At 38.2% G+C, this 14,608-nt stretch overlaps 2 protein-coding genes and 1 pseudogene across 2 annotated transcripts; 2 read left to right on the top strand and 1 right to left on the bottom strand.

The window, feature by feature from the left end:
* Window positions 1–4,382: 4,382 nt before the first annotated feature.
* Window positions 4,383–4,874, top strand: LOC125221204 (11-hydroxysugiol 20-monooxygenase pseudogene; annotated as a pseudogene).
* Window positions 4,875–7,095: 2,221 nt separating this feature from the next.
* LOC148933588 (uncharacterized) lies at window positions 7,096–10,894 on the top strand. The gene is made up of 4 exons (XM_089060692.1): window positions 7,096–8,169; window positions 8,749–8,832; window positions 9,657–10,762; window positions 10,888–10,894. Exons 1-4 carry the CDS (start codon window positions 7,111–7,113, stop codon window positions 10,892–10,894), a joined length of 2,256 nt encoding a protein of 751 aa, XP_088916818.1. The 5' UTR covers window positions 7,096–7,110.
* A 35-nt stretch (window positions 10,895–10,929) lies between these two features.
* On the bottom strand, window positions 10,930–11,797 carry LOC148933587 (uncharacterized). Its single transcript, XM_089060689.1, has 2 exons — window positions 11,411–11,797; window positions 10,930–11,130 (listed from the first exon to the last, which is right to left on the bottom strand). The coding sequence occupies exons 1-2, from the start codon at window positions 11,792–11,794 to the stop codon at window positions 10,930–10,932; spliced, it is 585 nt and encodes a 194-aa protein (XP_088916815.1). The 5' UTR covers window positions 11,795–11,797.
* Between the last annotated feature and the right edge of the window lie 2,811 nt (window positions 11,798–14,608).

The following is a 14,608-nucleotide window of genomic DNA, read 5'->3' as shown; positions in this document are numbered from 1 at the left end:
TCCACTTTACTCCATAAATCCTTCATCTTTTGAGAAGAAATCGAAGTTTAATCCGTGGATATTGAAGAACCAAGCCTATACTTTGTTTCTACCGATTGATTTTCTCTAAAAAGGTACTTTCGTTTAAGAGTTATGTTGTTCTTCTTATACCTCTCCTTTTCTTTTTCTTCCAACCGACTTAATCGGTGTTCTTGAACCGTCATGCATATTAATTGAGAGAAAAAGGGATAAGAAGAGATATGGGAACATGTGTGTGTGTGTGTGTGTGTGTGCCGAGAGGGTGAGGTGTGTGTGTGTGCCGTGTGTGTGTATTATGCGTGTGGTGTGTGTGTATTGAGGTGTGTGTTGTGTAGTATGTGCTTGATGGCTAAATACTTTGTATGATATATGATGATAGATCTAGGGTTGAGACGCTAAGAAATATATGTATGAGAAGCATGACTTGGAATTAGTAATTCATGGTGAGTGTGACTTGAAATCTATAGGTTATGAAGAGTTAGTTGAATCGTTGGGAAAGAGAGAAGTAACGAGACATGCATAAGTTAAGAATTTATAATTGAACCTAATTTGTGAATACGTGCCTATGTGAATTTAAAGGTGAAACCTCGGTTGCGAAGCCAGATAACGGGAAAAGCGAAACTACTTGAAATCTAAGCAGTCAAGGTGGGCTTTACTCTCAAAAACTCTCTTTTATTTTGTCAAAGATAATTATCGGAGCTATAAGGGTGGTTTAACTGTTATGCCATGCCTATGTTTGTTTTATTGTGAGATTGTGTGCCTGATGCCTAGTTTGTGAGTTCGCTCCATTGGGCTATAGGGCTATGGATATGATATACGAATTCGGGTCTGAGTATGGGCCGCAAACCCTACCAGGCTGTGTACACGAGGGGATCGGGAGCCGTCCTAGCTAGTCGGCCGGTCTCGTGGGCGAAAAGCGTGGCCACGCTTTCGTCGCACCATGGAAAGATTGTGATATGTGATTGTGGAATTTGATGAGAAAATGGGGAGTTATTTTGACTGGCCAGTCTATGGAAAATATTTTGTGATACTCGTGATATTTCTCTTAACTGCTTAAAACTCGAGTTCACTTGGTAAGGGTGGCATAACTTATTAAATAAAATGTTTTGGCAATGAGCTCACTGAGTATTTCAAAATACTCAGCCCTGCATGTGTTTTTCCTTATGTGCAGGTTGAATGATGACGAGCGGTGGCGGGTGTTGAGCAGCTTAATTAATAACCATGGATGTGTTGAACTCTAAGTGTAGTTGTGTCACCATACATAGCTATGCTTCTCTCTTGGTCGTTTTCCGCTGAATTTTTGATACTCTTTGGAATTTCCTTTGGGATATTTGCGTCTTACTTTTGTTTGTGGCCTTAGCCCTTTTCTTGTGATTTTGTCTGGGATACCATGTCGTACATTTAAGACCTTTGAACCATTTATGACATATTCTTTCTTTAAAATTTCTAGGTCAAGTCTTTACTATTAATTACTCTGATATTTCTCTCTAAATGTAACCCTGGCCTATATTTACCTCTTTGGAGTCGGTTGGGTAGCAGTTCGCTGCATTTATTGTACCTTAGGAGGGCGGGCTGTTACACGAAAGCTCACTCATCACTTCGGGAGCTTGCTTGAGTTAGTCCAGAGCCTCATCGACCAGCGACTGCAGGAAAGAACGACGTCGTCTTACCACAAGAAGAGTGATTTCCTTGAAACCCTCCTAGACCTCTCCCAAGGGAATGAGTATGATTTGAGCATTAATGAAATCAAGCATTTGTTTGTGGTGAGAATAATGTTTAATTAACATTTCCATGTTTACAAATCGTTATTCTAAAACACGAGTATTGTATATGTCAGGATATAATTCTTGCAGGATCAGATACAAGTGCTGCCACGGTAGAATGGGCAATGGTGGAACTACTACTCCACCCCGACAAAATGGAAAAGCTAAAAGCAGAGCTGAAGAGCGTTGTAGGAGAGATAATGTAACAGCCCGCCCTCCTAGGGTACAATAAATGCGGCGGCTGCTACCCGAAACCGACTCAAAAGAAGTAAACATGGGCTAGGGTTTCATTTAAAGAGTACTGACCAAAAGAATTGAAAGGAATATCAGATTATTTAATGCAACAACTTAACCTAGAAGTTCAAAGGAAGATAGATATCATAAATGATGGTCAAAACCTTAAGAGTACGACATAGTATCCAAGACAAAATCACGAGAAAAGGGCTAAGGCCACAACCGAAAGTAAAATGCAATTATTCCAAAAAGATGTTCTAAAGAGTATCAAAAATTTCAGCGGAAAACGACCAAGAGAAAAGCATAGGTATGTATGGTGACACAACTACACTTAGAGTTCAACATATCCATATTGATTAATTAAGCTGCTCAACACCCGCCACCGCTCGTCATCATTCAACCTACACATAAGGAAAACACATGCAGGGCTGAGTATTTTGAAATACTCAGTGAGCTCATTGCCAAAACATTTTATAAGTTATGCCACCCTCACCAAGTGAACTCGAGTTTTAAGCAGTTATAAGAAAAATAGCACGAGTATCACAAAATATTTTCCATAGACTGGCCAGTCAAAATAACTCCCCAGTTTCCTCAACATAAACCACAATCACAATCATTCCATGGTGCGACGAAAGTGTGGCCACACTTTTCGCACACGAGACCGGCCGACTAGCAAGGACGGCTCCCGATCCCCTCATGTACACAGCCTGGTAGGGCTTGCGGCCCATACTCAGACCCGAATTCGTATAAACATATCCATAGCCATATAGCCCAATGGAGCGAACTCACAAACTAGGCATCAGGCACACAACATCACAATAAAAACAGACATAGGCATGGCATAACAGTTAAACCACCCTTATAACACCAATCAATACTTTTGGCAAAATAAAAGAGAGTTTTAAGAGTAAAGCCCACCTTGATTGCTTAGTTTTCAAGTAGTTTCGCTTTTCCGTTATCCGGCTTCGCAACCAAAGTTTCACCTTTTAATCACATAGGCACATATCACAAATTAGGTTCAATACTACTCTTACTCATGCATGTCTTATTACTTTTCCCTCTTCCCAACGATTTATCTTATTCTTACCAATTAATCAAGACTATGTTCATCACACAAGATCATTTAACTATCAAACACACACTACACAACACAACAACACACACACACACACGCCACACACACACACATACACATGTTCCCACATCCCTTTTTATCCCTCTTTCACTCAACCAAGATGCATGAGGGTTCAAGAAGACCGTTTAATCGGTTAGAAGAAGAAAAAGAAGAGGTAGAAGGAGAACAAGCATAACTCTTAAACAAAAATACCTTTTTTGAGAAAAATGATCGGTAGAAAACAAGTATTAGCCTTGATCCTTCAAAGTTCTTGGATTAAACTTCAATTCTTCTCCAAAAGAGAGCAAAATATTGGAGAGTAGAAGAAGAAAATTTGAGAGAGTGTATGGGATGGAGGGGCCGAAAATATGGGGCTAGGGTTGGGGTTTTGGTTCTTATTTATAGAGTTCAACAAGATCTTTAGGTAATTAGAATAGAATATTTGGTAAGATCTCATTCTCCACAATTAAATAATAAATATTGTGAAGTAGGGAAGAAGAATTAACAAAAATAGATCCTAGGGCAAATCTCCCTAGTTTTCGAAAATTAGGCTCTCAAAATAGCCAAGACTTTGTTTTGGTATTTTTCCATATAGAATAAAATATTATGGAGCAAAATAAAATAAGAATTCTCCTATTCTTGGAGTCAAAAATGGCGCCTCCTATACCTAATTAAATAAGGCATGGATTTTTCAAATATTGCCTAGAATAAGGTAAGGCAAGATCTCTTGAGGTATGGAAAGATTTGGTAGAATAATTAAACTCTAGGTATGGAAGGAAATCAAGTAAGGAGTCAAATAAAATAAAACAATTCCTTCCTTCCCAAATATGGTGATTTTCGAAAATCACTAGAAAAATAAGGGGGCTCGATTTTTCCATCTCTAAATAAGGAAATAATTGGCTCTTGGAATTAATTTGGATAAATATCCCAAGAATTAAATAAATTCCGGAAGAAATAGAATTTCTCTTCAAAGGAGTCTAGGGTTCGAAAATTTCAAGAATTAGGGTGACAAGTATTTATGGAAATTTCTCTAATATTCTCACTCACTCTTAAACAATTAATTTACCACATAATCTCACAAATAAATAAATCACATGCCACCTCATTTAAATCACATAGTTTGACTTTTCAAACTTTCAACACAAACCCTAAACTCAAATCGACCTTAACATCTCATGACATCAATGCATTATTGATTCCACGTCATCAACAATTAATTCTAGGGCTCTAAGATTAAGGTTCTAAATTCCGGGATGTTACAGAAAAACATCGTGGAAGAATCAGACATCTCAAGACTACCATACTTGCAAGCTACCATCAAGGAAGTGTTCCGCCATCACCCTCCCGCACCTCTCTTATCTCCTCATGTCGCGGAGGATGAAGCTCGAGTCAATGACTATATAATCCCCAAAAATGCAAAAATATTTGTCAATGTTTGGGCAATCATGAGAGATCCAAGCATCTGGAACGATCCGGAGAGCTTTGAGCCTGAACGATTTTTAAATAACGACATAAATTTTGGAGGGCAGCATTTGGAGCTAATTCCATTTGGTTCAGGACGGAGAATTTGCCCGGGCTTTCCAATAGCTAACCTCATGTTCCACTCCATGGTGGCAACGATGTGTCACAACTTTGATTGGAAACTTGAAAAAGGGGCAGAATCCAAAAAACTCCAAAGAGAAGAGATTTTCGGACAAGTACTGCAGAAGAAAACCCATCTTAGAGCAATTCCCATCAAGGTTTAAATCATATGACGGGCTTGCATGATTGATATTAAAATAAATATGGAAGACATAGTCATGATCAGATGAGACATTTAATGTCTCTTATTACTAGATATACTGAATAAATTTGATCATCTCATGTAGTGTATTTTAAAAGATAGCATTTGCTGCTTAAAACGCACAAAACAATAAATAAAACGCCAACTTCTTGCTTTTCTTTTCTTATTATGTAGTACTATTATTTTTTAATCTAGATTTGCTTTTCGTGTTATATGATATTTTTAATTGTATTATACTAGTATGAACTAAATAATCGTTACTTATTTGTTTTTTTAAATGATATTTTTAAGATTTATTGTAGATTGAAATTATTAACTCAATTAGTTTACAACTAAGGAGTGGTGATGAAGGTGCTGCACCACCACCTTATCTTAGTAGTGTAATCTTATGAATACTTCATGGCCAAAAGGATGCCGCATTAACCCATCTACCTCATCAACTTCTATAGGCGGTGGAACTAGTCGATTACCCGCATATATTCCTAATTAAGCTAATGAGCCACTTGATGAAGATGGGTATAGTAACTAGCAATAGTTGACTATTTTATTATATTTGAATATATTTAAATAGGGAATATGTGTATAGTAGCTTAGCAATAGTTGACTATTTTATTATATTTGAATTTGTACAAATAGGGGTGTAGTTGTTGACTGTATTATCAATCAAATCGAGAGAGCTAGAAGAAAAGAGCCGTACCTCATAGGTAGATAGAGAGAGAGAAATTGTATAGTGCTGAAATACTTTTGTGTATTTTGTATAATCTCCATGTGAGAAGCCTATATTAATCCCACTTATTTTCCATATATCATCCTTCAGTTTTCCTATATTTTGTTTCAAATCCCACTTATACTCCAACACAGTTCCCATCAAGGTTTAATGATTACTACTGACACTATAAAAAAAAGATGTTTTGCAGGCACCAAAATACTTGTAAATAACCAAATATGCGCACAAAACGTCATTTTACAAGCACTTTGCGAGCACGAAGTGTAACATCCTTGATCAAAATATGCATTATTTTATATTTTGATGTATTATATTGTTATTTGCATTATAAATATATTAGTTAGATATTATAGAGATTAATAAACTGAAATTCATCCATAACTAATTATTTATTATTTATACTGTTAAATATTTTTAATAAATAAGTGTACATGTGAACGTGTGAATATGTGCATGAATTAAAGTAATTGTGTGCATGTAATATTGTTTATATATATGCACGTAATTATGTACTATATAATATTTATATATATACATACATGAATATGAATATCTATACAATATATAAAATGGGAGTTTTGGGGGTATTTAGGGAAATATTCTTTTAAAATAAATATTATTATTTAAATAAAATTAATTTTTAGTAAATATTTATCTACTATTGATACGGTTACTTGATGGTTAAATTAGTGGGTAATTATTTGAAGATATTGATACGGTTACTTGATGGTTAAATTAGTGGGTAATTATTTGAAGTTAGTTGGGAGTTATTTACAATTGTTAAATTAGTGGGTAATTATTTGAAGTTAGTTGGGGGTTATTTACAGTTAATAGAGAGTTAATTACATATAGTAATTTATCTACATCTGCCGACTGTCAAAATGAGAGTCCAAACGGCTAGTTGGCCAACACCAAGTACCAACAACTTGGTATTTGCTTCTACATTTAATAAGTGGGATTTACCTAGGTACAATTAATTAGTGGTAGTTCCTAGAGTTGTATTTTCCCCTATAAAAGGGAGTATCTTGTATCTTCTAAAATATAACAGAAACAATACAATAGAATCCTTTTCTCTACAACCTTTGCCACCATGGTTTATCTTCTAAACAATGCCTCTCTCGATTACCATCTTTAAGATGGTATCAGAGCAGGTTGCAACGGTGTGGGACTCAGAAAGTTCTCATCATCGTCCCGGAGATACCTTTCCCGACCCCTTTTAAAACCTGCAGAAATCAGAAAATAAGCCATGTCAGAATCTGACTCAGAAGCTACAAACACCAACCAAACCTTGATGAATTTTTCAGGAGAATTTGCTGCACAATTAGCAGAGTTCCTTAGGCAAGTTAATGCCCAACCAAAAACCCAAAATCAGCCACCACCACCTCCACCCTCAACTCAACCCGAATCATTGGGGGAGGTACATGTTCAAAGCAAACTCAACGGAGACAACTACTCCGTTTGGACGACCCTGATGAAACGAGCAATCGGGGCAAAGGGTCTGTCATCTCACATAAATGGAGTTACAGACCCCCCTGCAATCAGTGACGCTGGATATCCGAAATGGGAGCAGAGAGATAACTGCTGCTTCAACTGGATTATAAACAATATCGAAGCCAATCTCATCAACGAAGTTTCGCAATATGCGACGGCTCGAGACCTATGGGAAGGTCTGGCCATCACATACGGGAGCGGAACCGATCCTTTCCAAGTTTCAGATTTACACCGGCAAGCCTACAACATGAAGCAAGGAAGCATGAGTCTCGAGAGCCTGTGGAATAAATTCCAAGACATCTGGATGTCCATTGATGAAAAAGATCCGAATCCAATGGATACACCTTCAACCATCGAGAAGTATAACAAGATCACCCAGAGACATAGGCTATATCAATTCCTATGGGCTCTAGACGAAAGATACGACACAATCAAGAGGGAGATCTTGAACAAAGACCCGTTACCTACTGTGCGAAGCGCATATGGGTTGGTGAGGCGCGAATCAGCCAATGAACGGGTCCTAAAACCCTCAGGCGACTCACGGGAGACCGGCATAGGAGTCGGTTTAGCAGCAATTGACCGAAGCAGACCACCACCGCCACCCAAATCCTCCACAAATTCCGACAAAAGCAGGCTGACCTGCAGCCACTGCGGAGGAAAAAAGCACACAGTAGATACTTGCTTCCACCTCCATGGGTTTCCCGACTGGTGGGAAGACATAAAAAAGAACAGGCAGAACCGAACTCGGAGTAATGGGAGCAGGGCAACGGCGGCAGCGGTGGTTGGAGACCGAGCTACCAACACCAACAAAGCAGTAGGCAGCATCGGAAATTCAAAATCAATGGTAAATGCCGGTCAGACGGACGGCGAAGGAGGCGACGAGAAGAAAGCAACCGCATCTGTAGCGGTCGCAAGGGCGTGGTCAGAAGGTAACCAAGCTCCTCCGGTGACCATCATCGGCGACACAACGTCGGCAGCTGGAGTCGAATCGGAGAAGCCAACGGAAATTGGGGTTGGAGAAGGAATGGAGGCGGCGGAAGTTAGGGTTAATGGGGGTTATTATACCCCCAATTTCCTTAAATTCGAAAAAACCCCCCATCACTCTTCTAAATCCCACTTTAAACCCCACTCTACAAACCCTACCCGAAACTACCCCATAAATTTTGATATCTCCAAAAAGAACCCCAGTAGTTTCAAACAGTCACAAATAAGCCCTAAAATTTCCAAAAATTCCAAAAGTAACCCAAATAAATCTGATGATTTACTTTTCCAGCCTACTATACCGTGCCAAAATTCGTTTAAAGCCTTAGCCTTTACTTCATCCACCACTGTTGAAAAAAAAGAGAACCAGTGGATTTTTGATTGTGGCGCTACTGACACGATCTCTTTCGATCCAAAAGATTTCCTCCACATATCTGAACCTACTAAAACCTATGTCCAAACTGCCGGTGGGGATTTAGCTCGAGTGGAGGGGGCAGGCACCATTAACATTTCTCCAACCCTCCGGCTCTCCAACTGCCTTTTCGTCCCAACTTTCTCCCATAAACTTTTGTCCGTTAGTCATGTAACGAAAGAGTTAAACTGCAAATTACTGATGCTTCGTTTTTGCATGCTACAGGATACCAAGACGGGGACGATAGTTGGGCGTGGCACTGAACGAAGTGGTCTTTACTATGTGGATGAGATAGCTCAACAAAGTATGGCATTACTAGCTCATGAACCAACTACAAGGAAGGCTTGGCTTTTACATCGTCGGTTAGGACACCCTTCCATAGGATACCTAAAATTAATGTTTCCTAAATTAGCCTCTAGCTTGAACTCTCTTGATTGTGAAACTTGTCACCTGGCCAAGAGCCACCGTCACTCTTTTAAGCTAAATAATACTCGTGTGCCTACCCCGTTTTCTTTGATTCATTCGGATGTCTGGGGTCCTGCCCCAATCCACGGGGGCCAAGGCCTCCGATACTTCCTTCTGTTTATTGATGACTTTTCTCGTATGACTTGGGTATATTTTTTGAAAAATAAATCTGAGGTTTTTGACAAATTCACCCAATTCTACAAAATGGTTCAAACTCAGTATAAACAGAGTATCCAAGTCTTACGGTCTGATAATGGGGGGGAATATATAAATGCCAACATGAAAACCTTCTTTGTAGAAAAAGGCCTTATCCACCAAACTTCTTGTGCCTATACACCTGAACAGAATGGGGTAGCAGAACGGAAAAATAGGTATATCCTAGAAATCACCAGGGCTTTGCTCATCGAATCTAAAATCCCCACATCTTTTTGGCCAGAAGCTATAGCCACATCGGTATACCTTATGAACCGTCTCCCACGGGAATCCTCAATTTTAAAACTCCCATCGATACGTTTATCAACCATGAAACCATACAAAAACCAACCCATCTCACCCTTGAACCCAAAGTCTTTGGTTGCACGGTATTCGTCCATATTCCAAAGCATGACCGCACCAAATTCTCTCCTTGTGCCGTTAAATGTGTATTTCTTGGGTATGGTGTTAATCAGAAAGGGTACCGGTGCTATGATCCGATGACTAAACACATGTACACAACCATGAACTGTGACTTTGTTGAGAACGAATATTATTACAGCCACTCTAGCGGTCAGGGGGAGAGTCAACAGCCGATTCTGATAAGTGACCCACTAAATTGGCTGCATATCCCAGCAGAATCACCCCATCCATCAAAAACTATACAAGGGGAAACCCAGCAAGGGGGAGAGGAGTCAAGGGAAAAACCCAATCCATCCACAGAAGAGGAAGCAGAAAAAAATAACCATACCAACGAGCTATCACAATCCACTAGTCAGACCACAGAATTCAATGGCGTCACTCAACCATCAACCCCGTCTTCAAATCCTGAGGTAAATGACTCTGAAACCAACACAGTTCTGTTAGAAATTACTAACACTGACAGGATAATTAAAGATGGAGAAACCAACAGCAGAAACGAGAATAACAAGCAATATGAATTACCACACAGAATTACAAGGGGAATTCCTCCCAAGAGATACTCTCCGGACTGGAAAGGGAGAAAAACGAAATACTCAGTTGCAAACATTGCCCAAGGACACCTCACAGAGATGGCCCGAGCATTCGAAGCTGCCCTATATGAGGAGGAAGAAATTCCTCAAACTTTCCAAGAAGCAGTCAAGCACAAACATTGGAGGGAAGCCATGAAGAAGGAAATTGATGCTCTAATCAAGAATGGAACGTGGGAAAAGTGTAATCTACCAGAAGGGAAGAAACCAGTTGGTTGTAGGTGGATTTTCACCATCAAAAGACGTGCAGATGGATCAATCGAGAGATATAAGGCGCGATTGGTGGCCAAAGGATACACTCAAGTATATGGAATTGACTATGATGAAACTTTCTCCCCTGTTGCCAAACTCGACACAATCCGAGCATTATTATCTGTTGCAGCATGTAAAGATTGGTCACTACATCAGTTTGATGTAACTAATGCCTTCCTCCATGGAGAATTAGAGAAAGACAAGGAAGTCTATATGGCAGTCCCGCCGGGCTTCGATGGCGAATTTGGTCCTAGACAGGTGTGCAGACTAAAGAAGACTTTATATGGCTTAAAGCAGTCCCCAAGGATATGGTTTGGAAGGTTTTGTCAAGCAATGATCAAGCATGGATACAAACAGAGTCTCTCTGATCATACACTCTTCACAAAAAGAAGAGGGGACAAGATTACCTGCCTTATCATCTATGTTGATGATATGATCATCACAGGGGATGATACAGAAGAAATCAACAACCTCAAGATCAATCTGTTCAAAGAATTTGACATGAAAGATCTCGGCCCTCTGAAATACTTCTTGGGAATAGAAGTATTGAGGTCAAGACATGGAATATTCTTAAGACAAAGGAAATATGTCCTCGATCTATTGGCAGAAACTGGCCTTTTAGACTGCAAACCCGCCGACACACCAATGATGCCGAATCATGGACTAAAGATTGTTGAAGGAGCTGAATCTACAGACCAAGAGAAATATCAAAGGCTAGTAGGAAAATTACTCTATCTCTCACATACTAGGCCTGACATCGCTTACGCAGTTGGAGTTATCAGTCAATTCATGCACCGACCGCAAGAAGAGCATATGAATGCAGCCTTACGAATAGTAAGGTACCTTAAAGGTACAATAAACTATGGAGTGTTCTTAAAAAGAGGGAAGGACCTTGAGGTAGATGGCTATAAAGATGCTGATTGGGCGAGTAATCCAGTCGATAGAAGATCAACCGGCGGATACTTCACATTTATCGGGGGCAACCTGGTTACTTGGAGAAGTAAGAAGCAAAAGGTTGTTGCCTTATCAAGTGCTGAAGCAGAATTCCGAGGAATCAAAAGTGGACTCACGGAGATCATGTGGCTAAGAAGATTACTTACTGAAATCGGTTTTTCCCCAAACCGTAAGAGTAAGCTATTCTGCGACAATAAAGCAGCAATCAGCATTTCAGAGAACCCAGTGCAACATGACAGAACTAAACATGTTGAGATTGATCGCCACTTCATTAAAGAAAAGCTGGAAGGAGGAATCATAGAATTCCCATTTGTGCGATCCGAAGAACAATTGGCCGACATCTTAACCAAAGCAGTGAATCCAAAGAGTTTTAGAGAAATACTGGCCAAGTTGAACATCGGAGATACCGTCGCTCAACTTGAGGGGGAGTGTCAAAATGAGAGTCCAAACGGCTAGTTGGCCAACACCAAGTACCAACAACTTGGTATTTGCTTCTACATTTAATAAGTGGGATTTACCTAGGTACAATTAATTAGTGGTAGTTCCTAGAGTTGTATTTTCCCCTATAAAAGGGAGTATCTTGTATCTTCTAAAATATAACAGAAACAATACAATAGAATCCTTTTCTCTACAACCTTTGCCACCATGGTTAAATTAGTGGGTAATTATTTGAAGATATTGATACGGTTACTTGATGGTTAAATTAGTGGGTAATTATTTGAAGTTAGTTGGGGGTTATTTACAATTGTTAAATTAGTGGGTAATTATTTGAAGTTAGTTGGGGGTTATTTACAGTTAATAGAGAGTTAATTACATATAGTAATTTATCTACATCTGCCGACATATCACATTCATGGGCTTTTCCAAATGGGAGAGCATTTGACTTGAAACAAGGGAACTTATCTCTCAGGAGTGGGTCGAATGCAAAGCATTGAATCTTGAGACAAAGCCTTTCTTTTCCATGGGGAGTAAAGTTTCAACTTGAAGATGTTATTGAAGCTCAACAGTTTAATAGAGATACTCTCGGTGCCATATTTGATGTGGCAAAGGAGATGGGAATTTTTGACTCTTTCCTTCTATTGAACCGACATTTGCATGTCAATAATCTCTTCATTCTGTTCTGTTAGTATTGATTTTAAATTTTAATTCTTATGATTTTCGTTTTCATTCAGATTTTATTGGTTCCAATGAGAAGAAAATGATGAATAATTATCCATTGTGTTTAATTCTTTATTGTGCTAGAATTTTATCTTCCTACTCCATGATTAATTATCCATTGTGTTTAATTCTTTATTGTGATAGATGTTTATCTTTCCTACTCCATGATTAATTATTCATTACTCCATGATGTAATGCTTAAACATTATATTATGTGATTTGTTTCAAATTTATTATGCTTCAATGTTGATTTGTATAGATTTTTTGATCCTTATATAATCAAAATTGTTACTCATATTGTTCATTGTTAATATTGATTCTAATTTTGTTTAATTAATTTAAAATTAAAAATTAATATATTAAAAATATATTTATTTGTGCATAACACAGGCGTGATACTAGTTAGGATAAATAATCACTATGGAGCCACGCGTGTAAATTTATAATTATAAATGGAATAGAGTTACGTGGTGGAAAGAAGATAGGAAGTACACTTCTTTATTTAATATAAGTGGGAGTCGGTTTATTTAATATAAATGGGAGTCGGTTTATGGAGGATAGGAAATAATAAAAATAATAATATAGGGAAGGGGGTGAGTTTAGCGAGGAGGGAGTCAGAGAGTAAAAACGAAAGGAACTATTGGAAGAAAAAGAAAAACGAGAGGGTTGGAATTGAGAAGAAATTCACGTATATTTTCAGTTTCGGGATTGATGGCTATGGAACAGGAGATGGAATCAAAAACTCGGTTAGATTACATGTTTTAATTAGGTGTGTATAAATCACACTTTTAATTTTGCATATTTTATGTGATTGATTGCTATGTGTTAAATTGAAGTGAATATTTGAATTATATGATGTGAGCTTGAAATAGTTATGTGTTATTTGATATTGATTGTTAAATATGATGTGGATATGTGATTTGTGCAATAGATATGTTTATTTATAGTATTGGAATTAATTGATGGAATATATGGCTATGTAATTGGTGCAATGGATATGTTTGATGTATGGTATTAGAATCATTCGAATCATGAGATTAAAGAGGATATGTGACTGTCTTACTCTGGATCTGATATACAATGGCAACAGACCTACGGGTAACCTACGGGTCAAAACAAAAGAGCAAAGAGGGACTTTCGTGGAAAGGTCAATACAAAGAGGGGCCTTCGTGGAAAGGTCAAATAAATATAAGGGACCTACGGGTCGTATACAATGGAAATCCCGAGCAGTACCAGGCTTGATCAGTCACATGATATTAAAGATGATCATAGAGGCATATGCATATGGATATGAAATTGTTTATGATATTTATTGTTTTTGGTTATATGTATATAGATTATAGTTAAAGAATATTCTTGATATTTCTGTGACGTGAAATTAAAGGTGGAATTTATATGCACTGAGTTGTGGCTCATATAAACCACTAATATTTTTCAGGCAAATATATCGCGGATGTTTTGGTTGATATGAGTTTTAGAAACTCCACGTGTTGGCGGCTAACGCATTATAGCAACTGTAACGACCCGCCCATCTAGGGTATAATAAATGCGGCGATCGTTATCTAAACAGACTTAAATGCATCAAAAATCATAGGCTAGGGTTCTATTTGAAAAGATATTTTCACCAAAGCATTTAATGAACAATTTAATAGGAAAAGAATTTATGCTTTAGCAAAGAAAACCAATAAAAGGCTATCACCATAAATGCTCCAAAGTAGCAAAGGTTCCAAAATATTTCCAAGTGTTCTATACCCAAAATATACCCACGAAATAACAGAATAGAAGTATTTATCCCAACAAAAGATCACAGTTTTCATAATCAATAGCGGAAGCGACCAAGAAAGAAGTGAGGCTATGTATGAGGACACAACGACACCTTAAGTACCAACAGATCATTTTATTATTCTCTACTCAACACCGCCGCCCGCTCGTTTCCACTCAACCTGCACATAAGGAAAACACATGCAGGGCTGAGTACGATAAACATACTCAATGGGCTCATTGCCGAAAACAGTTTTATCACAAATATAGTTATTATCATGCCATTTTCAAGT

This window comes from Salvia hispanica, chromosome 1, assembly GCF_029641045.1.
Source record: "Salvia hispanica isolate PSC_SH4W2 chromosome 1, Shi_PSC_v1, whole genome shotgun sequence".
Taxonomy (NCBI): Eukaryota; Viridiplantae; Streptophyta; class Magnoliopsida; order Lamiales; family Lamiaceae; genus Salvia; species Salvia hispanica.
This window is presented reverse-complemented; position numbering and strand designations above follow the sequence as displayed.